General features: G+C 42.6%; 1 protein-coding gene across 1 annotated transcript in view; it reads left to right on the plus strand.

Moving 5' to 3' along the window:
* LOC124151117 (CCAAT/enhancer-binding protein zeta-like) overlaps window positions 1–15242 on the plus strand; it is a 37418-nt gene extending 22176 nt beyond the window's left edge. The window contains exons 16-28 of the mRNA XM_048403159.1: window positions 47–188; window positions 3002–3082; window positions 3780–3827; window positions 4547–4697; window positions 5799–5941; window positions 7222–7321; window positions 8088–8208; window positions 9404–9501; window positions 10967–11030; window positions 11900–12135; window positions 13103–13199; window positions 13662–13786; window positions 14917–15242. Of these exons, the coding sequence (XP_048259116.1) occupies window positions 47–188; window positions 3002–3082; window positions 3780–3827; window positions 4547–4697; window positions 5799–5941; window positions 7222–7321; window positions 8088–8208; window positions 9404–9501; window positions 10967–11030; window positions 11900–12135; window positions 13103–13199; window positions 13662–13786; window positions 14917–15089 (1579 nt within the window). The 3' untranslated portion in view covers window positions 15090–15242. The remainder of the gene's footprint in view (window positions 1–46; window positions 189–3001; window positions 3083–3779; window positions 3828–4546; window positions 4698–5798; window positions 5942–7221; window positions 7322–8087; window positions 8209–9403; window positions 9502–10966; window positions 11031–11899; window positions 12136–13102; window positions 13200–13661; window positions 13787–14916) is intronic.
* The last annotated feature ends 10194 nt before the right edge of the window (window positions 15243–25436 follow it).

The raw sequence follows: 25436 nt of genomic DNA on the forward strand, positions 1-25436 counted from the left end.
ACTCACTCACAGTGTGGTATCACCTGAGTCCATTACGTTGTTACAGTGAGGCACTGAGTGACAGGTTCTATGTGGCGCTGTACAAGAAGCTGGCTGCCCCGGCCCTGAAGACATCCTCCAAACAAGCCATGTTCCTCAATCTCATCTTCAAGACACTGCGCACGGACACGTCGCAGAAAAGAATCAAGGTATGCTCCGTATACTTTCACAGGTATCGGGGGGGGCACGGGTGGCCCAGTCGTCTAAGGGGCCGTGATTCGCTGCGCAGAGTTGCGTCCCTTGGGCATGCCAGAAACCTATGATTGTGGGTTCCAATCCCGGTTCACCCCGATTATGTTTCTAGGTTTGTCAGCACCATACCTTTACTCGTGGGTTTTACCGAAGTGGTAAACGTCTGATACCTGCATCACTTCAGGCTTTCCTCCCACATTAAGCTGACACGCCGTTAAACCCAACTCACTCACTCACAGGTATCTGGCTGTGTTTGGCAAATCCAAATGGATTTAATTCTGGTACTAAGCATGAGATGGTAGATGAGAGCTGTATTATCACATCAAGTAAGTCTGGATAAGACCAGTCAAAGCTGGGGAAACAATCCATGCCATTGGTCACAAACAGGCAGGACACACATTTTAGCAAATTGATTCAAATTATTGTCAGGTCTTGTCACTTGTGGGGATTCTGTGGTACTGTTGGTCCTCAGGAACCTATGGTTGACTAAACGTGTTTGTGCATGGATTAGAAATGTCTCCAGTTCTCTATTGCTTGTCTCTGGCAAAGTTTGCACCTACATCAATCAAGCTTCAAACTGGTGCCTTTTGCTTTTAAGGATTTTTTCTTTTCTATTTTTGTCTTTTTTCCTTGAAGACAATTTCCAATCAATGAACCATTTGATTTCCTCACTTATCATTGAAGTGGTCAACTGTTGACTTCATTGTTTTTGGATTTTTTTCTGTTACATCCTTGAATATCCAGGTTAGAATTGGTCTTCAGCAACCCAAGCTTGTCGTAAAAGGCGACTATCGGGATCGGGCGGTCAGGCTCGCTGACTTGGTTAATGCATGTCATCGTATCCTATTTACGCATATCGATGCTCATGATGTCAACCACCGGATTGTCTGGTCCATACTCGATTATTTACAGACCGCCGTCATGTAGCTGGTATATTGCTGACAAAAAAAATAAATAAATAAAACAAACAGAATGTTACATCTTTTTATAGAAACCCCATTGAATCCAGGGATAATCACTCCTCCCAGCAATACATTTGGTGTCTGAAGTACAGTTTCAGATTGTAGTGGTATCACAGTAATAAGTTGTTAATGTCTCTGTCTTCTGTTTACCCATGGACTTACACCATTAAATGAGTGGTGTCATCACTAGCACCTTTTTCATTGGTAGACAACTGTCTAATAGTTTTGTCAACGTTATCTTTAGCAAATGTTGAGTAGTATAGCTACATTACCCTACTGTGATGGCTAAAGGTACCAGTTAGTTAGTAGCAAATAGATTAGTTTTTTTTAAAGAAATAAACGATGAGTGGGAGTTGTTTATCATACGACAAAACGCTGCAGGGAGCATAAGCCATTAATGATTATGACTCCTTCAATAGAATTCCACCTCAACAAGACCCATGAAGATCCGGGGAAGAATAGGTCTTCAGCAAGCAATGCTTGCCGTAAAAGGTGACTATGCTTGTCGTAAAAGGCGACTAACGGGATCGGGTGGTCAGGCTCGCTTACTTGGTTGATGCATGTCATCGATCCCAATTGCGTGGATCGATGCTCATGATATAAATCACTGGATTGTCTGGTCCAGACTCGATTATTTACAGACCGCCGTCATATCGCTGGAATATTGCTAAGTGCGGCGTTAAACAACCAACCAACCAACCAACCACCTCGACAATGTCGGACAAGTCCATTTTATGCACAGGTGGATATTTAGTGCATATTCGCACAATCCTCACATCGATTACATGTACCTATTCTTCCAATACTGATTGTCATATCTTTCCCACTTTTGGATGAGATCGTCCGGCCATTGCATTTGTCTGCATTGCACAGCTACATCTATGGGGAACAACTCACTAGACACTCCCCTTTCAAAAATAATATCGTCCCATATATGACATCATCGAGTCAGGCTCACTGACTTGGTTGATGCATGTCATCGTATCCCAATTGTGTAAATCGATGCTCATGATATCCTTCACTGGTTTGTCTGGTCCAGACTCGTTTATTTTCAGACCGCTGTCATATAGCTGGAACATTGCTGATTGCAGCATTAAACAACAAACAAACAAAAGAAATAATTACGTTTGAGTAGTATATCTTCAAAGTGTAGACACATCCAGGTGAGTAAAGTGGCCCAGTGGAATTATGTTTCCTATCAGTGTTATAAATTATTTAATAAAATACATCTTGATCCCCAGCATCATGAGCCTCAGTTTGGGGTCATCCAATGTGTACTTTAAAGATGTGGCCTTCTGTGATTCTCTCAATCTGAGCTGTCAGCATTTGATGATCGTTTCCTGTGTACATTTGTTAGACCTGTCATGTCTGGCCTCAGTAACAACAAACAAACAAACAAGACAAACAGCAGCAGTTTGATTATCGTTTAGGAGATAAACATACTGTGTTTTCAATGTAGAGCTTGGTTACCTGTAGATTTAACCAAAGAAACAAAAAACTATCAAACAAAACAAACAAACAAACAAACAAACAAACAAACAAACAAACAAACAAACAAACAAAACAAAACAAAACAAAACAAAACAAAACAAAACAAAACAAAACAAAACAAAACAAAACAAACCAAACCAAACCAAACCAAACCAACAACCAAAACACCAAACCAAAACACCAAACCAAACCAAACCAAACCAAACCAACAACCAAAACACCAAACCAAACCAAACCAAACCAAACCAATCCAACAACCAAAACAAACTGTAAGCGGCAGTTTCATTGTGGTTATTGATTTGCATGCTGTGTTCCAGGCTTTCATCAAGAGGATGCTCCAGGTCTGCTCCTACCACAGCCCCCAGTTTGTGTGTGGCGTGCTCTTCATGCTGTCCGAGGTGAGAACAGGCACCAAGGGGCAGGGCGACTTGATACGACCATTTGATGTTCTAATGGAGGGGAGGGAGTCCCTTTTTTGGTTAAAAATTAATCTGTTCTTAAACATTGTATATCTTGCATTTGTTTTCAGCCACTGCATGCACTTACACACAGAGTTTTAAATTTTGGGTTCAGGTGATAGTGAGTTCTACATGCTGCGATTTGAAAACAGTTACTGGGAGTGTTAAAGCTGACTGAATTTCTCACAGAAGAGGGGGGCATGGGTGGCCCAGTCGTCCAAGGCGCCGCGATTCGCTGTGCAGAGTTGTGTCCCTTGGGCACGCCAGAAACCTATGAATGTGGGTTCGAATCCCTGTTCACCCCGATTATGTTTCTAGGTTTGTCAGCACCATACCCATGCTCGTGGGTTTCACCGAAGTGGTAAACGTCTGAGACCTGCATCACTTCGGGCTTTCCTCCCACATTAAGCTGACACGCTGCGATATAACTGGAATAATATTAAAAGCGGCGTTAAACCCAACTCACTCACTCTCACGGTAGAGCAGTTTTACCTCAAGGGGTGACACAACCATATCGTCTCACTGTGGGCAGAATGTGCCTGTTCTATATGACACTGCAAGGTTGTCATGTGTAACTAACATACAATGATATTTCAAGTGAACAGGATATTTTTGATACTTCTTTGTGTCATTTCAGGTCATTAAAAAAAGACCTGATATCATCAACTTTACACAGACTTTTGAGGTAAGATAATCTTTTGGCTAGAAAGGATGTATTTTTGTTTTTACGCCACACTCCTCAATATTCAAGCTATATGACAGTGGTCTGTAAATAATCAAATGAGGCCCAGACATTCCAGTGATCGATATTGTGAGCAACGATTGACGTCGTCCAGGTGCCATGACATGGAATCAACCAAGTCACCGAGCTTGACCACTCAATAGATTACATCACCTCTTAAGACCAGCATATGGTTCTGGGTGCCATTTAACCAAGCGATCTTAGCACTAAGGTGATCATTACTCCCATACTTTTACATAGACTTACGACAGTCGCAGCGCTAAGGTTGTTTTGAACAATGGCACCCAGGGGACCAATTCTAACCTGCGATCCCAATGGATTGCTGCATTTGATCCTTGTGTCTGAAAAGTGAGATTTCTGAGGATCTTCATCTCAGATCATTTTGTTATCTGGTCTTTAATTGATGAATGTTGTATTTCTATCGTTTGAAAAATGTACTTGATACTTCTCTATACCGAGACCCCTTTGGTGAACCGGGTCAGAATAAGTGCCCCCGCACCCAATTTGCTGGTCATAAGAGGCGACTGACTTTGATTGGGTGATCAGCCTTTGTGAGCTGATTGTGTGTCATTGTGCCCTGGCATTCAACAACATTCACTTACTTATCACTAACCTGTGTCTTGTCTCTGTCCATTCTCTGACTGTGCGGTCTACATGATCAGGACTCCGATGACGAGGAGCATTTTGTGGACCTGCCAGAGGAAGATGAGGAGTCGTCACATGCAGCAGAGGATGGGGAGGAGAAACCAGACATCAAGGTGGAGGTCAAGAAGAAGGTCAAGTCCTCCTGGGTTCATCGGAGAAACAAGCAGGGTAGGCCTGATGTGTAGGGAGTCACAAGCAGGGTAGGCCTGGTGTGTAGGGAGTCACAAGCAGGGTAGGCCTGGTGTGTAGGGAGTCACAAGCAGGGTAGGCCTGATGTGTAGGGAGTCACAAGCAGGGTAGGCCTGATGTGTAGGGAGTCACAAGCAGGGTAGGCCTGGTGTGTAGGGAGACACAAGCATGGTAGGCCTGGTGCGTAGGGGGTCACAAGCAGGGTAGGCCTGGTGCGTAGGGGATCACAAGCAGGATAGGCCTGATGCATTCGGAGACACAAGCAGGGTAGGCCTGGTGCATAGGGGGTCACGAGCAGGTGACACAAGCCGAGTAGGCCTGGCGTGTAGGGAGACACAAGCAGGGTAGGCCTGGTGCGTAGGGAGACACAAGCAGGCGACACAAGCAGAGTAGGCCTGGTGCGTAGGGAGACACAAGCAGGCGACACAAGCAGGCGTCACAAGCAGAGTAGGCCTGGTGCGTAGGGAGACACAAGCAGGCAACACAAGCAGGGCGACACAAGCAGAGTAGGCCTGGTGCATACAGGGTCACAAGCAGGGTAGGCCTGGTGCGTAGGGAGACACAAGCAGGCGACAAGCAGAGTAGGCCTGGTGCGTAGGGAGACACAAGCAGGCGACAAGCAGGGTAGGCCTGGTGCGTAGGGAGACACAAGCAGGCGACACAAGCAGGCGACACAAGCAGAGTAGGCCTGGTGCATACGGGGTCACGAGCAGGCGACAAGCAGGGTAGGCCTGGTGCGTAGGGAGACACAAGCAGGCGACACAAGCAGAGTAGGCCTGGTGCGTAGGGAGACACAAGCAGGCGACACAAGCAGGGTAGGCCTTGTGTGTAGGGGGACACAAGCCGAGTAGGCCTGGTGAGTAGGGGATCACAAGCAGGGTAGGCCTGGTGCGTAGGGGGTCACAAGCAGGGTAGGTGGGTGCCGCTGTACAATCGTTGTTCTTACCTTAACATAGACTATGACAGTAGTAACGCTAAGGTTGTTTTGTACAATTGCACACTGGTGTGTAGGGAAGTGACTGCGATATGTGTACAGCTTGAGACAGAAATGAAGTGACAAATGGTGAATGATTGTTTCAGAAAAGATGACACTGGGGACGTACGACCCGTTCCACCGAAACCCGATGTACTGTGGCGCTGACCAGGCGTGTGTCTGGGAACTGGAGAAGCTCGCCAACCACTTCCACCCCTCTGTGGCTCTGTTTGCCAAAGCACTGCTGCAGGTGACTACACTAGCCTTGGGAAGGGGTGGGGAGATATGTAGCACAGGTTGCAAGTTGGGATGTTTGTAAAACATGTTGTTCTTGGGATGTTTGTAGCACTGGTTGGTCCTGAGATGTTTGTAGCACTAGTTGTTCCTGGGATGTTTGTAGCACTAGTTGTTCCTGGGATGTTTGTAACTCTAGTTGTTCCTGGGATGTTTGTAGCACTAGTTGTTCCTGGGATGTTTGTAGCACTAGTTGTTCCTGGGATGTTTGTAACTCTAGTTGTTCCTGGGATGTTTGTAGCACTAGTTGTTCCTGGGATGTTTGTAACACTAGTTGTTCCTGGGATGTTTGTAGCACTAGTTGTTCCTGGGATGTTTGTAACACTAGTTGTTCCTGGGATGTTTGTAGCACTAGTTGTTCCTGGGATGTTTGTAGCACTAGTTGTTCCTGGGATGTTTGTAACTCTAGTTGTTCCTGGGATGTTTGTAGCACTAGTTGTTCCTGGGATGTTTGTAACACTAGTTGTTCTTGGGATGTTTGTAACACTAGTTGTTCCTGGGATGTTTGTAACTCTAGTTGTTCCTGGGATGTTTGTAGCACGAGTTGTTCCTGGGATGTTTGTAGCACTCGTTGTTCCTGGGATGTTTGTAACACTAATTGTTCCTGGGATGTTTGTAACACTAGTTGTTCCTGGGATGTTTGTAACTCTAGTTGTTCCTGGGATGTTTGTAACACTAATTGTTCCTGGGATGTTTGTAACACTAGTTGTTCCTGGGATGTTTGTAGCACTAGTTGTTCCTGGGATGTTTGTAACACTAGTTGTTCTTGGGATGTTTGTAGCACTAGTTGTTCCTGGGATGTTTGTAGCACTAGTTGTTCCTGGGATGTTTGTAACTCTAGTTGTTCCTGGGATGTTTGTAGCACTAGTTGTTCCTGGGATGTTTGTAACACTAATTGTTCCTGGGATGTTTGTAACACTAATTGTTCCTGGGATGTTTGTAGCACTAGTTGTTCCTGGGATGTTTGTAACACTAGTTGTTAGTAGGATGTTTGTAGCACTGGCTGATTCTGGGATGTTTGTAACACTAGTTGTTCCTGGGATGTTTGTAACACTAGTTGTTCCTGGGATGTTTGTAGCACTAGTTGTTCCTGGGATGTTAGTAACACTATTTGTTCCTGGGATGTTTGTAACATGTGTTGTTCCTGGGATGTTTGTAACACTAGTTGTTCATATTACAATAGACATATGTGTTTCAGACCACTGTCTCTGTAACAACTTTGCATTTATGTTCCAGAAATCCCCGATTGTCTACACAAGCGACCCCCTGCAGGACTTTACCCTCATCAAGTTTCTCAACAGATTTGTGTACAAGAACCCCAAGAAGCTGGACCCAGGTAATCACTAGCTAACGTCATGGTCATGTTCTAACTCTACGACAAACAATAGAGGGCACGGGTGATAGAGCCCCACCGTGATATTGCTGGAATATTGCTAATATACTCACTCGCTCACTTATGTTGTTAAGCCTAAGGCACAAATATATAGAATAAAAATCTGGCTTAGCTGACTTCCCAGATTTGCTCTGATTATGATCCTTGGATTGTAATGGCCACACCAGTACCCCCGGGTTTCACTGATGTGTCAAACGTCTGCACCTTGCACCCTCTCGGAGATATAACTGAAATGCTGCTCCATGCAGAGTGACAATTCCGGGGTAGAATAGGTCTTCAGCAACACTGAGTATATCTACGAATACATCAATGTTGGCTACCCGTGAAGATCCGGTTAGAATAGGTCTTCAGCAACCCATGCTTGCCGTAAAAGGTGACTATGCTTGTCGTAAAAGACGACTAACGGGATCGGGTGGTCAGGCTCGCTGACTTGGTTGATGCATGTCATCGATCCCAATTGCGTGGATCGATGCTCATGATATAAATCACTGGATTGTCTGGTCCAGACGTGATTATTTACAGACCACCGTTATATAGCTGGAATATTGCTGAGTGCGGCGTTACACAACAAACCAAACCAAACCAAACCAAACCAAACCAAACCAAAACCATACAGAGTTAACTGTGACAACCATCTTACCATGACATCATTGAGTATAGCATGGCCATGTTTCTACCACACTTACAGTATCAATGTCCCATGTTGCAGTGTCCAAGAGTGTCATGAGTGCCAAGCAGTCTGTTCCGAAAAACCAGGTTCCTGTGACCAGCGACAGTTTCATAGACAGAGACGAGAGCAGCATCCCAGAAGACGAGAAGTACTTGTACAAGTAAGGCACAGCTTCTGTTTCTGTTATCTGACAATCTCTGATTATGTTCAATGCCACAAATCTGTCTGACTGCTCGACAGGAGAGAAGTGAGATCAGCTTCGAACTATTTCATGTCAGTGGTATGAATTCTGAAGCAACTACTATAAGTTAAGTTAGGATGGCCTCTGTTCCTTGGCCAAGTGTGGTTCCTTGGGCTGTCCAAGACAGAATGGGACCGCCTCCGTGGTTTAGTGGTAGAGCGTCCGCCCGGAGAGCGGAAGGTCCGGGGTTCGATCCCAGGCCGCGTCATACCAAAAGACGTTAAAAGATGGTACTTGTTGTTACCCTGTCTGGCGCTCGGCATTAAGGGCCAAAACAAGGACTGGTCGGCTCGGAGTCAGTATACTGTGTCTGAGTGGGGTATTCATGTTAAACTGCGGCATGGTATCTCAGTGTGCTAGCACTATCAATCGGCATCAGTCCGGACTAGTACAAGTAGCCACACACACACATACACGTGCATGCACTTCGCTATATAAGCGCAATAATCTTTGACGCGACGTTAAATCCAATTTCACCTCACACCTCTAAGACAGAATGGCTCCCAAGTACCCCAGCTTGTTGAACAACTGACTAATCAGGATCAAATAGCTCTGTGACCGGACAGATTCTGTCGTCCTCTGTGGATTGATGCTTCTGCTGTCTTCATGACATGTTTGTTTGTTGTTTAACGCCGCACTCAGCAATATTCCAGCTATATGATGGTGGTCTGTAAATAATCGAGTGATTGACATCATGAGCATGGATCCACGCAATTAGGATACGATGACATGCATCAACCAAGTCAACGAGTCTCACCACCCGATCCCTTTAGTCGCCTTTTACAACAAGCATAGTCGCCTCTAACGTCAAGCATGAGTTGCTGAAGACCTATTCTACCCCTTCAGCAACCCATACTTGCCGTAAAAGGTGACTATGCTTGTCGTAAAAGGCGACTAACGGGATCGGGTGGTCAGGCTCGCTGACTTGGTTGATCCCAATTGCGTTGATCGATGCTCATGATATTAATCACTGGATTGTCTGGTCCAGACTGGATTATTTACAGACCGCCGTCATATAGCTGGAATATTGCTGAGTGCGGCGTTAAACAACAAACAAACGAAGCAATACCTCACACCTCATTGGCTGTTTTCTAATTTATGTTCCTATCTTCAGGTACTTCAGCCAGAAGTCTGTGAGGGACAAGTTGAAAGGGAAGGATGACGGCAGCGATGTGGACAGTGTCAGTGATGGGGAGTTTGATGAATATCTGGGTTAGTGTCCTCGTTTGTCTCCGTATCTTTGGAATCAGACAGGAAACAATAGGGTCGAGGAAAAATCAGCGTCTGCGATTTGAAACCTCTTTGGAAGCAGCTTCTGTGAAGAAAATTAGTTGGTTGGTAATTGTTAATGTGACTATTGTCGTCGTGTAATTTTTTTTTTTTCCAATCATTTTTATTCCAGTTTCGGTGGTTACATACACAGTGATATTTATACATATAGCATTATTAACAATTTGACACAGCATATATTTCTAAGCGTAAAAAATTGGATAGGCCTTGATCATGTAGGATCAAGCAAGATGTTCTGGCATGAAAGTTGTTAGCACCATATTTATGGGCAATCATAGAAAGATAAGCTAATAATAAAAGAATAAACAATACCAAGCTATAATATTGTAATCATTATATTGGAGAAACATTGTAGTTTTTCCTTGGCAATAAAGTCAAAGTGATTGGAAATAATAATAACACACAGTCAGCAATCTATGTTAGATTCAAGGCATCATGTAAACCTAAATACAATTTCCACTTTCTGTTATAAGTACAAAGCTTATTATTAGTTTTTGCTGACAGATATTCTAAATAGTCGTAGTGGAAATTGTTTTGACTTTTTTCGGTGGTGACTTGCTATATGGCAGCTGGCAGGTGGTCATTGAATGTGTCGTCAGGAATGTATAGTCCAGGCAACGATTGGTAGGGAGAGTGTGTAATTTTCCACACAGCACAACACACACACATTGGCAGATGTGAGAATTTATTTAGTAACCTACATAAATATGAATCTGAAATAGAAAATGTTTGTGTAGGGCTGTGTATTGCTATTGGAACAAGACATCCGTGTTATTTTGATATGTAAGTATATGGGTAAAGGGTGTCCGAGCTTGCACCATCAATGATGGGTAAGGTTTGAGTACTAGATATCCTGCCAAGCCTGCCCACAGTAAGGATTTGGATGAACAGGTAATAATGTTGTCCTGTTTGTAAAGGAATACTGCTAACCCGTGAAGATCCGGGGTAGAATAGGTCTTCAGCAACCCATGCTTGCTGTAAGAGGCGACTATGCTTGACTTAGGAGGCAACCAACTGGATCAGGTGGTCAGGCTCACTGACTTGGTTGATGCATGTCATCATATCCCAATTGTGTGGATTGATTCTCATGATATCAATCACTGGATTGTCTGGTCCAGACTCAAGTATTTATAGACTGCATACATATTGTTCGAATATTGCTGATTGTGGCGTTAGACAAAAAACAAAGAAAGGAATACTGCTGTCCGACTGCTGGACTCAATAAATTAGATTTGCATCCTTTTTCATAAAAAATTATAACATTTATTACATTTGAAACCACCATCTAATCCTACCAGTTTCATAGGAAACTTCAGTGCACCTGTTACTGTGTTAAACATTGTAAGACTGCTAGCTTTGAGTGAAGTGTGATTTTCCATCACTGCAGATAAGTTCGAGACAGGGGCTGACGAAGGGGAGGACTTCGGGGACCTTGACCTTGACTTTGCCAGGTAAGTGGAGGCAGGGAACTTCCAGAGTGTTCACTACAGGGAGCATCAGATGTGTTGAAGAGAACTGTGTTAGATCTGTTTGTTAAAAGTTGGCGAGACACATGCTAGGAATGATCCCAGGATCCTTACAGATGGTCAACCTTGAGCATCTTCCCGAGGCAAGGGAGTTAACTGACTATAAAAGTCCAGTTTCCACCCTTGCAGAACTTGGCTGGTATTATGGAGTTACATTTTGGCAAGACTAATGAGTCTATGCATAGTCTTATCAAAATCGTGCACCGAAATCGAAATCCGGTTCGTAAAATGTCGTTCAGATTTCGGTCGATTGCAGGATTTGCAGAGCCAGTGCATCTCCAACTCGTTGTCAACAGAAATTTACCAAGTCTTTTCCTGTTTTTAATCAAGGTGCTCACGTGATTTGATGCACAACGCTATGTAAGACCCGTTTTATCACAATATAGATCTTGATTATCGATCAGATCGTCTTGACTGGGCGCCGCCATTTTGTTTGAAATAAATGCAAGCGTTACGAGAGGTGGAATCTGATTAGTCCAAAGGAGAGGCTTAGAAGGGACATAACTCGTAACAGCCACTGGTGGCGCTACGGTCGAGCCCAGGAATTCCAACCCAGTTTGGCAAGGGTGGAAACTGGACTTTTAAAAGTTAACTCCCTTGCCTCGGGAAGGTGACCTTGGGAGGGTGAAATTGAAGACATGCTGGTTGAAGTCCACCAAAGAGATCCTCATTTCCCATTTTCTTTTTCATTGCTAAAATTTCTTAAAAGTATTTGCGAAGAAAATGAGACCTCTTAAGATTTTAGTTTTATTCTGTGATCATTGTTCTGTGAGCTATTTCTATTTCATGTGTAGGGAGTTTGGCAAAAAGAAGAGTAAAAGTAAGAAAGAGAGTAAGACTGCAGGAGATGATGATGGAGACAGTGATGAAGATTTTGATGATGCTGCTGATGATGATCTGTCAGATGAAGAGATGGATTTTGGTGATGACGATGACTTGGCTGCTGAGTTTAAGGCGGAGATGGAAGATGCGATGGGAGATGATGAAGACGGAGAGTTTGATGAAGAGGAAATAGAATTCTCAGATGAAGGTATTGGAGAATACATAGCAGTTATGATGATTTAAGCAACATTCGATGGGAATTCTGAGACCTAATGTATCCACGGTTCCTCATGCTTGTTGTAAATTCAAACCAACATTTTGTTTTGGTGATCAGGCTGATGTTGTGTCGATTGTTCATCATGCTATCAACCACTAGTATGTGGAATCCATGTCACCAAGATGAAGCTGTAATTCCAGTGGCAGTTGTATCTGCAGCTCAGTGAAAAATTGAGAATGAAGAAAATACTGTACATTACCAAAAATCAGTTTCATTTTCCCTTATTGCATCGGGGTGGTCAGGTAGCCTAGTGGTTAAAGTGTTCGCTCGTCACGCCGAAGACCCGGGTTCGATTCCCGTCATGGGTACAATGTGTGAAGCCCATTTCTGGTGTCCCCCGCTGGAATATTGCTAAAAAGCGGCGTAAAACCATACTCACTCACTCACCTTTTTGCATCCTTATTACAAAGCGTAGTCTTCCCTCCGAAGGCTCACACATAGCCCAGTGGGTAGTCACAATTACAATGTGTTGGGCCTTTGATAAATGCTGAGGTAGGTAAGACTCCAGGGTGTCAGTTATAATGCTTATAAGTCAAAAGGTACACCATGTTTCTAACAAACAGTCTTTGACATTTCCAGTAAAGTGATATTTTAACAGTCAGTACCAAGTATTTCTAGTATACTGGAGGGGGCACAGGTGGCCCAGTCGTCTAAGGCGCCGCGATTCGCTGTGCAGAGTTGCTTCCCTTGGGCACACCAGAAACCTATGATTGTGGGTTTGAATCCCGGTTCACCCCGATTATGTTTCTAGGTTTGTCAGCACCATACCCGTGCCTGGGGTTTCACCGAAGTGGTAAACGTCTGAGACCTGCATCACTTCGGGCTTTTCTCCCACATTAAGCTGACAATTGTGATGAGCAATGGTGACTACCAGTCAGTGTTGTATTGTGTATTATAGATGGCTTGGAAGGAGTGTCTGGTCGAAAGAGAGGGGCAGATCTTGGGGAGGACGACTTTATGCCCACACAGCGAAAACGAAAGAAGGACAAATCCAAGTGAGTTTCAGATGAATTTAAGGTTTTATTTGGGGAAATGAATTTCTTAATGTAATGATTTGTAGTAGTAGTCGAATTAAGTGGCCAAGTTATTAAATATACATCTGAGGACATTACATAGTTCCGGCCATTGTTATTTCTAATTGCTTGATCACAAATGTTTTCTGCCAAAGAAAAAAGTCTGAAGAGGGCAAGAAATATGCCCTCAGCCTAAAACACATTTGAATTAAGAACTCAATTAGTGTACAAATTGTGGGCTTTTCATAGAAGAGTAATGAAGTTAATCTTGGCAGAGTATGTGTATCAAGGGAAAGAAATCTAGATTGTTAAGCTAAATAGGATTGATTGATTTGGCAAAAATATTAATGTCAAACTGAGAATCGTGTTGAGAATCAAAGGGTGATTGTAGTTTTTGTCCGTGTAGCCTATGTCTGGTAATTGCTGTACTTTCACTGTTTCCAGACACGACACTGGGAGTCTGTTCGCGGCGGCGGAGGAGTTCTCCCACCTGCTGGAGGGCGACACCGTCGGGGGTCAGGCCATGCTGGCAGGGGGCACCCAGGACATGTCCAACACAGACAACTCAAGTAAGGTGGCATCTATCTCTATCTAGCGAGGACATTGGTATCTGACATATATCTACTTTTTTGTTTCAGTTTTGTGTTGGGGAGTGGGGTAGCCTGGTAGTTAAAACAACGGCTCATTATGCCGAAGGTCCGGGTTCGATTTCCCACATGGGTACAATGTGTGAAGCCTATTTCTGGTGTCCCACGCCACGATATTGCTGAAATATTGCTATGAGCAGTGTAAAATACAACTCAGCCATTCACTCATACAGTTTGGTGGTTGGGTAGCCTAGTTGTTTAAGCATTTTACTCCTCATGCCGAAGTCCCGGATTCGATTCCACACACAGGGAAACCCATCTCTGGTGTCCCCTGCCGTGATATTGCTGGAATATTGCTAAAAGCGGCGTAAAACCATATTCACTCACTGACAATCTCTCTGCTCACTGACAATCTCTCACTCACTCACACACTCACTCACTCACTCTCACTCACTCACTCACTCACTCACTCACTCACTCACTCACTCACTCACTCACTCACTCACTCACTCACTCACTCACTCACTCACTCACTCACGTGTTTGAGTCCCGAAATTAAGTTTACTTTTTCTCTGAACTGACCGAACAGATTAGCCTGGGCCCCTCCCTCAAAGCGATCGTAGCGCTAGGACAGACGTAAGTGTTTTTTAAAGTATGGGAGTTGTGATCACCTTAGCGAACATATCGCTTTGTGGCCAAGGGACATTAGGAGGACATCATGATAATAGGGCTCCAATTCTGAAAAATTTAGAAGAATTGTCTTCCAAGAACGAATGTGAAATTTTTATATGTGTAGCGTATCCTCAACCAACTGTTTGTGACCCTTGAAGATTCCGGGGTAGAATAGGTCTTCAGCAACCCATGCTTGCCGTCAAAGGTGACTGTGCTTGTCGTAAAAGGCGATTAACAGGATCGGGTGGTCAGGCTCGCTGACTTGGTTGATGCATGTCATCGATCCCAATTGCGTGGATCGATGCTCATGATGTCAATCACTGGATTCTCTGGTCCAGACTCGATTATTTACAGACCGCCGTCATATAGCTGGAATATTGCTCAGTGCTGCGTTAAACAACAAACCAACCAACCAACCAACCCAACTGTTTGTGTTGCAGGTGTCAAGCAGCTCAAGTGGGAGGCACGGCGGGACCAGTGGATCAGGGGGGACTCCTGGAAGTCGCGGCGCGGACAGAAGGGGGGCAAGGGCAGCTTCAAGCACAAGGGCAGCTTCAAACCTAAAGGGGGATTCAAGCCTAAGGGTGGGAAGAAGAAATCAGGGAAAAAGTAGTGATCAGTCTCACTGCCATTGTTGCCATTTTGGACAGGGCATTATCATTGGAGTGTAGGTCAGACACAACTTGTCACACAGATCGTAGTTGTGTAAGATGCATGTATGTGTACAAAACACTTTGTAATGTCAATAAAGTGATGTATATTATCACTCAGGTTTTCAGATTTTTACTCACCAGAATCAAAAGATACAGTGGTGGGGCATGGGTGGCCCAGTCGTCTAAGGCGCCACAATTCGCTGTGCAGAGTTGCGTCCCCTGGGTACGCGAGAAACCTATGATTGTGGGTTCGAATCCCTGTTTGCCCTGATTATGTTTCTAGGTTTGTCAGCACCATACCCGTGCTCGTGGGTTTCACCGAAGTGGTAAACGTCTGAGACCTGCATCACTTCGGGCTCTCCTCCCACATTAAGCTGACACACCGTGATATAACTGGAATACTGTTAAGCGTTGACCCTAGTCACTCACTCACTCACTCACTCACTTGGCTCTTTGTATACTACTCAAAACATGTTAAAGAACTCCCCATGTTCTCTATTACTACAGTTAATCCATCATGAATTATCCTACTCTATAAAAGTCTTGACATGAAAGAGTGACTAAAGTCATATGAAAACGGGTGTTCTTTAACTTCTTTTGAGTAGTATATGCCTTCCGTCAGTTAATATTTTACTCCTTCTCAAAAGCCACAAAGCTAAGGAAGCTGAAAGATAAGATGAGTATGCTTGATAACATCACAATGAAACCCAGAGAGAACTGGAAGGGGCAACCTTTGACCCCAGTAAATGTTGACACCAGAGAATGACTTAATCCTGCTCATAATCGTGGGTTCGAATCCCGGTTCCGACCTTTGACCCCAGTAAATGATGACAACAGAGAATTACTTAATCCTGCTCATAATCGTGGGTTCGAATCCCGGTTCCGACCTTTGACCCCAGTAAATGATGACAACAGAGAATTACTTAATCCTGCTCTTACTCGTGGGTTCGAATCCCGGTTCTGACCTTTGACCCCAGTAAATGTTGACAACAGAGAATTACTTAATCCTGCTCATGATCGTGGGTTCGAATCCTGGTTCGCCCCGATTATGTTTCTAGATTTGTCAGCACCAACACTTGGGTTTCACCGAAGTGGTAAACGTCTGAGACCTGCATCACCTCAGGCTTTCCTCCCACATTAAGCTCACACGCCACGATATAACTGTAATACTGTTCAAAGCAGAGTTAAAACCCAACTCACTCACACTAAACCTGCTCATCTCTGTTGCATGTTTCAGCTGTGACTTTTCCGACAGCGCTGAACCATAGATTGAAGCGCTCGTAAAATATCCAACCCTGCACGAGTAAATAATTGCTTTTGTACATTGCACTGGTCAAACCAAAGACGTATATAGTTAAACTGATCCAGTGCGTTCTTTTTATTATTCGTGATTTTTATCATGGACAGGCAAACATAGTTACATTTCATAGTGATGACATTTCAAGAAAGACTGATCAAATTGTTAACATTAAGTGTCTTCTTGACATTTGGGTCTACTTGATTACAATAATCGTTCCACATCTTTGACCTGGTTGAACTACGTTATACTGTAATTAAGAATTAAATGTTGATGCAATGTACCGGAAAATTGTTTTTTCTATCTTCGGTGACACACAACATTTATTAGTACCCTTGACCGTGAAGAGTCGCGTTTTTTGTTATACCCCCGACAAAATGTCGGGGATATATAGTTATAGTATTTTATACCAAGGTTCCGTCCGTCCGTCCGAAAACGTTGTCCGCGCGATTTCTCTTAAACTATTCAGTGGATTCATCTCAAACTTAGTACATATAATCTGTGTCATATGGAGGGGTGCAGTCAAAAGAAAAAAAATGTTTTTATTAATTTTCCATTTTTTTATGAATTTTTCAAACCCTAAGGCTAACCCTATCCTAGCTATTTAATTTGTAACTACTGACACACTAGGCGGGTCGGGGGTATTAGTGAGCTACGCTCACTTTTGCACTTGTTGGTTTTTTTAAGCCAGGATCGTGAATTCGAATTCAAGATCAAGCTCATTAAAACTTTTTTGTCTGCCAGCACAATGTCGCTGGTTGATTTCACCAAGGTAAATATCTCAAGGACTGGTTACTTCAGCTTTCCTCCCACGCCGTCTTACGACTAAAATACTTTTAACAATGTTAAGCCTCGATCTTAACTGAAAAGCTTCCAAATTTAAAAAGAGATACTTCCAGTTCCAACATTATTTACTTTGGCCCACTCCTTACACGAAAGCATTGTGAAAGAGTTTCATATGCAGTTTGAATTTCCTTGACATAAAACACAGACAAAACACCCTGCTTATTTCAAGGCTCTTAACCATATCAGAGATTATCGAAAATCAGAGTGAAGTAAATAAGATTGCAAATTATGTTTGCGTGCTGTGCGCAATTTTAAATTGAATTACTCCTCGGAAAGAAAAGGGATCTGGCCCCCGGGATCTGTAATTGCATCTGATGCATAACAGTAACTGCTTGTGTCGCGATCAAATCAGTTTGAAAAGGTTGCCTGTTCCCCATAGAGTAAGTGCCTCTCGGTGCGCTGCAACACACATGGTGGCGGCAGGAGTATGATCGAATAGTGAGTGAGTTGGGTTTAACGCCGCTTTTTACAGTATTCCAGTCATATCACGGCGTGTCAGCTTAATGTGGGAGGAAAGCCCGAAGTGATGCAGGTCTCAGACGTTTACCACTTCGGTGAAACCCACGAGCACGGGTATGGTGCTGACAAACCTAGAAACATAATCGGGGCGAACCAGGATTCGAACCCACAACCATAGGTTTCTGGGACGGCCCAAGGGACGCAACTCTGCACAGCGAATCGCGGCGCCTTAGACGACTGGGCCACCCGTGCCCCCCTGATCGAATAGTAAATAGTATGATCGGATAGTGTTGTTTACGGAATTCAGGCTGTATCCCTGCGGCCGATACATACGAGTCTGGGTCGGGAACACCAGCGGTTGACAGCATGAGCAGCGGTAAACAACGCCAAAGTCCTGGGGCCCGTTTCACAAAGCGATCTTAGCGTTACGACTACCGTGAGCCTATGTTAAAGCATGGGAGCTACGATCATCTTAGCGCTAAGAACGCATTGTGGAACGGGGCCCTGGGGGCATAGTTTAACTTAAGATCCCCACGTTGGTCATACATATATATACTCAACGTCATTACGTAGAGGGGAATGTCCGAGTAACTCTCCATTCCTTAAAAATAATGGAGTAGAGGCCTATTATTTTTAAGGAATGGAGAGTTACGGGGATATTCCCCTACTTAAAACTCATCCCTACTTTGAGAAAATATTCTGTTGTGGAAAATATTTGAAAAACAAACCAGGGCCCCGTTCCTCAAAGCGATCTTAGCACTAAGGTGATCGTAAGTCCCATACTTTAGCATAGTCTTACGATCATCGTGGCGCTAAGATCGCTTTGAGGAACGGGGCCCAGAACTCTTTGAAGCCTGTATTTAGACTGCGTGAGCCGCCAGTGCGTGATGCACGAGGAATACGTTCTCTGCCGCTGTTGCACGTGCGCCAAGCTCCGTCGCGAGCTGACATTTACAATGCATGGTACACGGCTCTTCATAATTTCGTTGGGTCCTAAACTAGTATCTATCTATCGCTTGCACATTGTTTATACATGCTGACGGGAATAATAGGAAATATAGAGTCCCGAACAAGAATATAAATATTTCCTGATTTGTTTTTTTTCTCATCAAAGGTTTATCTATTTGTGATCTGCTCCAACACAAAATATATACATATTATTTGAGCTCTTAAGCATGATGCAAAATTATGAAAATATTTAATAGTTAATTTCGCACCATGCTTTCATCTACCGCCGTAGCTGAGGTTACAATTTCACGTTCTCAAATCAAATGATGCGGGTACGAACCCCGCTGGCGACACAAGTTTTCGGAAAAAAAATGAAATTATTCATTTGTCAACTGTAAAAAAAAAAAAAAAAATAAAAAAAAAAAAATAGTTCCGTCCATACAAAGTGGAAATTAATTCAAATGTTGGTTCAAGATAATGTATAGTTGACCAACAACTCTACATTCCTGAAAAATAATTGAGCGTTCAAACAATAGAATGACGTCACAGATGTGTTTTAATTAAGGGTCACCCAGGTATGTAGGGTGTCGAACAAAAACATGTCAATAGGTCTGAGTATGTTGAGGGGCGGTCGGGTAGCCTAGTGGTTAAAGCGTTAGCTCGTCACGCTGAAGACCCCGGTTCGATTCCCGACATGGGTACAATGTGTGAAGCCCATTTCTGGTGTCCCCCGCCGTGATATTGCTGGAATATTGCTAAAAGCGGCGTAAAACCATACTCACTCACTTCACTCACTGAGTATGTTGACGATGTGATTAACAGTTGAAGTACATGTTGCTTATGTCATACTGATTGGGATGCGTTTATGAAACTGGAAAAAAGGACCTCGACTATTAAATACAATGAAAAGTGCAAGATTGTAGGTGATGGATAAAGCGACCCAACACAAAAGCTTCAACGACCATGCATGTGCACAGTTTTATATAACAAGTAACAGTCAATATGGGTATAAAATGGTTCATTCCAGATGCAACTGAACTGCATTCTTGGAAGTTAAAAATGCGACATACTTTTATCTCTTATTGTCTGCGTTGCCCCACTGGAATGACACTGAATATATCTACGAATACATCAATGTTGGCTAACGGGGAAGATCCGGGTAGAATAGGTCTTCAGCAACCCATGCTTGCCGTGTTATATATTTCCTTTACAGGCAAGTGTAATATATTCACTTTACAGGCAAGTGTGATATATTTCCTTTACAGGCAAGCGTGATATATTTCCTTTACAGGCAAGTGTAATATATTCACTTTACAGGCAAGTGTGATATATTTCCTTTACGGGCAAGTGTGATATATTTCCTTTACAGGCAAGTGTAATATATTTCCTTTACGGGCAAGTGTGATATATTCACTTTACAGGCAAGTGTGATATATTCACTTTACGGGCAATTGTGAGGTATGTTCAGTGTATCCTTTTTTCCATAAGTCCACATACCAATATCATAATCAGACGTTGAGTAGAAACAAAATATTATATCGTTTGATTTGCTGTCTGAGATGTGAAAATGTTCCCTGAAATGAATCGAAATGCGACCAAAGTAAGTATGGAGTGAAAATAACTTTGTGATTAAGTCATTAAAAGCCTTACGACGCACAGACGGAGTAGATGCTATTTTGGCTTTTAATCTCCATATAGCCAGAAAATCGCTCAATAATTACGCCAATTACGGTCACCAATTTTGTACCAGAGTCGTCTAAACCTTTGCAGACCTAACCAAACTGTCAGCACGGCCTGTCAACATCTTGTCAATCGATGCAGAATCCCTTTCACTTGATCATCAATCTCTGACGGTCATGCCGGCTGTATTGTCGGGCCGTTTGATCGTTTAATGGACAACAAACTAACCTTTGCAGAGTAACAGCTATGAACGGACCGACAGCGTGGGAGTATTGCTCGTCTCTCCAACAAGCAGCATTCGGAAAACTTCTTTTCTCTCCGTTCATGCTCGGGCAAGTGGTTTAGTCGTAGGAGTAGAAATTACTTTATTTTCCTGATTGACAGAACCAATTCCAAGTATGGTCGTATAGTGTTTCATTTATGTGATTCGTATAATGAATGGTATTTTGTCGTACTTGACATGATTTGCATATATGTGGTCATAAACCTAACTAGAGGATATGATGAGATCTGATAAAATACAAAGAGTCACACGCACCACACGCCAACCACATCCCGCTTCTCTTGTCTGGGAGGACATGGGTGGCCCAGTCGTCTAAGGCGCCGCCATTCGCTGTGCTGAGTTGTATCCCTTGGGCACGACAGAAACCTATGATTGTTGGTTCGAATCCCGGTTCGTCCCAATAATGTTTCTAGGTTTGTCAGAACTATACCCGTGCTCGTGGGTTTCACGGAAGTGGTTAACGTCTGAGACCTGCATCACTTCGGGCTTACCTCCCACACCCCGCCGTGATATTGCTGGAATATTGCTAAAAGCGGCGTAAAACCATACTCACTCACTCACTTTCCTCCCACATTAAGCTGACACACCGTGATATAACTGGAATACTGTTAAAAGCGGTCGGGTAGCCTATTGGTTAAAGCGTTCGCTCGTCACGCCGAAGACCCGGGTTCGATTCCCGACATGATGCAATATGTCAAGCCCATTTCTAGTGTTCCCCCGCCGTGATATTGATGGAATATTGCTAAAAGCGGCGTAAAACCACACTCACTCATTATTTTGGTGATTTTTATTATTTTGGTGATACTGGCGAATGCACATTTCCAAGAGCTTTCCATATGTCTAAAAAATATGATATGGTTTCCAAAAGGGGTCACGTGACCATCGTCTAATGCATTATGGAAGAAAATTATATTTGAACCTGGCCTGGAAGTGCAGATGATTCCGTTGACAGTGAGTGATCAGTCGCTTTTGAAATATTCCACCAATATCACAGCCCGGGACACCAAGGAAGCTCTTCACATATGTAAGAATTAAACCCGGCTCTTCTGTGTGACGAGCGAACGCTTTAAACACTAGGATACCCGAGCACGTGTTTGTACGATTATTTACGACTGTATAAATAATACGTCAAAGACAATGCAAATTCGAAAATTACACCGATTCTAAACCACACACATTGTCTTTATATTCATGTTTTTACATTGTGTTTAAAAGAAACTGCTTTGAATTCCACTCTGTCGTGTTTGTTTGGTTTTGATAAAAGGAACAGCAGACTACGAGCGCTAAAGGCGCCCACAAGACTGGACCTCGCATTAGGATGCATGAAACTGTTAGATTCTGTCATGTCAGTGTCGTGCCGAATGTTGAGACCTGGTGCCATGTTGAGAGCCGCGCTAGTGTCAAGGGACAGATCATTCAGGTTCACGACAATCTGTTGCCTTCCATTTCAAGATGATTAATATCAGCTCTTTGATTATTTCCTGTCTGAAGAAAATTATTTCCATCAATGATGTGAGAGAAAGGTAAGGAGATGTTTATTAGCTTAAAGCCTCCGGAAGCCCTTGTTGTTCTGATACTCCACGCCCGCAGTCCTGCATATCCAGCACTGGGCCGTCGTATCCTGTTTCCTTTCATTCAGAGAGTAATAACGACGAAGGCAGCTAATCCAATTCCATTTTACAAATCAAGAGTAGCCTTTGAAAATACATGGTAGGTGCGCATCCGGCATGTTAATATATAGGAAAAGTTATCAGAAAGTTTCTCTTTCTCAGGGGTTTCTCTTTCGCGTCTGTAACTTGTGTAGATGTTATATAAAGATACAGGCAATCTCATTTACTAATATCCATCGGATCCAGATAGATGAAACTACACCATCTTACTTATTCATCATGGAGAAGGTATCAGTATATTACGTAAGTATTTATCCGTGTTACATTTTCGCCAAATTTCATAGTATATTTGCATGTTAACCTGAATAAATCACATGGAGATTTATAACACCACAAGAAGTGTAGTCAAATCTTTCTCTTAAGATCGAGTTAAAGGACTTCGTATTAATTAGAGTTCTCTGTCTTTGCCCTGACTGCTGTGCAAAAGATTACAATGGAACCCCATATTGTATAACCATAATTTTCTATGCCTCAAGCCAAGAGATTACGTATTTAACGATGTACGAGCACATGGATTTGTAGACGACCTCAGCTGGCACTACACCTGCCTTTCTATGGTAACTGGGGCATCATTGGGTATGGACAGCGCCCGCAACTCACGCGTACACTGCACCATTGATGCGGAAGGTGATACATTCCCCACTACTCAGAACACACTGACCAGCAAAATACACCCCTTTATCCTCTGACCACATCTTTCACAGGGAATGTCGAGCATAACATAGCTTTCTCAGAATACGTCGGGGAAAAAAGCCTCTACCTGGGTGATAAATTCGTATCCCCTTAAGTGATAGTTCATTGATTAAATGAACGAGTTTAGCAAAATATTCCAACCTGTGTGTCCTAAACTGCCCATATTTCTTGTTAGCCGCGACTCTATGATTGAATGGTTTTATCGACGACGGTGTTTCGAAGAGTACGCTTTTGTCTCTTACCAGCTGTTGACATTGTACACCGACATCCATTGTTTACTGAATAGCTGGCTTTGATTGGGACATATATTTGGGTCAATACAAATACGTTGATAACGTCCAACATTAAAGCCTCATCGGTGTATATTACTGACATGAATGGGACATTATATACAGGAATAAACGCAGAATTGATGGGCCCCTGGTTCACCAAATAGGTAGGACAATATATGTTATATAAATACGTATACTATAGGCTGATTTCAAATTTATTTCTACCAATAATTGACTTAAAACAATTGTTATGGTCGAACATCATTGCCAAACAAAAGCATACATAGAAAAATATTTTACAAAAAAAGTCAAGTACATTGAACAATGCCTGTACAATTTACTTCAGAATTGACTTTAATAGATTTTGCTTTCATAATTTGTTTTGCAGAGTTACGTCCCAATCCTACGTTTTTAACTCCATAAACGCAAACAAAAACTATTGAAGTCTATTCTTAAATTGGTATCCGCTATCGGAGAGGATTAGTTGAAAATATTATCAACCATCTCCATCAACGCAGTCCATCATTGTTATGCTTTTTGAAGCACTCCTCCCACGAAGTTTTTTCTCGCACACAAACATATATAATTATTGAAAATATATCGTGATTCTTGAATATCACATTCGTGAAACCGGTTGTTTTAATTATACAGCTCATCAGCTCATCTTTGCACTTTCGTATTTAGCATTTAGGCTCATTATATATACTCATTATATACTTAAGTGTGAAAGACTGAGTTTTCCAAAGTTGAGAAAAGTGATATTTTCACTGCAGTGAACACAACACTTCGACGGAACTATTGTCATACGTCACTCGTGAAAATATCTCCTTTCCCCTCGTCACTCAATGAGAAATTCACTCTGCATATAATGCATAGTGTTGAAAAAAGAAGTTTACTGCCACAAGCATTACATTGTCGCAAGGTGGTATGTTAATAAAACAATATTTAGGCTCATAGCTTTAAGAACAAAAAAACATATAGAGGATATTTCATGTGTCTCGTAAAATATCATGTTTATCTCATCTCGTGACAGGGGAAAAGGGAAAATATCTTCATTTCTCCCTCACGAAATGAGAGAAACATGATATTTCACGAGACACATGGAATATCCTATTTATTATATACTTTTTGTGTAGTTGTCTACCGGAACATTATATTGTTTCATTACAAATGTAAGACCTTGAAACGTAAATTCTCACTACCTAACATACAGGGACGGTTCACCACCCCTTGTATTTGCGTCTTTAAAACAGTATTTTCGTGTTTGCAAAATCTGACAAATATAAACAAAAGGATCAAAACATATCTGGGGTCACGAAAATTCTTTATCATACATTTCGATATGATGTTATACAAAATCATCTTTAACAAAATATATTTTTGAAAACTAGGAGACCCTGTTGGAAGTGAAAGAATACACGCTACTCAAGTAGCAAAAATGGCGCTTTGCGAAACGAACTTTCTAGATTGACGAGTTAAATGTGAAATTTACAGTTTATAACGAAACATTTTCAAGAGAATAACAAATGGCAAGAACTGATATTTACTCCATAAATGACCATCTGTCATTATTTTGCCTTGTCAACGTGGAACTAACGTTAAAAGGACGTCAACAGTTTGTGTACGGGCTTGACACTTGATAAAGGGAGACAATTAAAGGGGTGGTAACTCTTGTATGACAATAGTTCCGTCAAAGTGTTATGTTCACTGCAATGGAAATATCACTTTTCTCAACTTCACACTGAAGTATATTATTAATCTCTTTTTGCATCTGTATCCGAAATCATTATCTTGTATCCAACAAAGAAAATCTCATCTACCCACCCTACCCCCCAGAATACGAAAGGGTCGGTCCCTAACAAAAGACACGAGGGTGAGATTTTATTTATCATCCAACACCATTTGATTGTGACGTCATGGTAACAATGACGTCGCAATGTTCTGCAAAGCATTGTGATGCAATTTCATTGCAGCGATATCTGCAATGGAAATATTACTTTTCTCAACTTCAGAAATCTCAGTCTTTGACACTGAAGTATATTATAAATCTCTTTTTGTATCTGTAGCCGAAAAATATTATCTAGTATCCAACAAAGAAAATCACATCTACCCACCCCACCCTCCAGAATATGAATGGGTCGGTCCCTAACATTTACTGT

The sequence above is a fragment of the Haliotis rufescens genome, unplaced genomic scaffold (assembly GCF_023055435.1).
Source record: "Haliotis rufescens isolate VD_foot unplaced genomic scaffold, xgHalRufe1.0.p SCAF_3, whole genome shotgun sequence".
In the NCBI taxonomy this organism is placed as follows: Eukaryota; Metazoa; Mollusca; class Gastropoda; order Lepetellida; family Haliotidae; genus Haliotis; species Haliotis rufescens.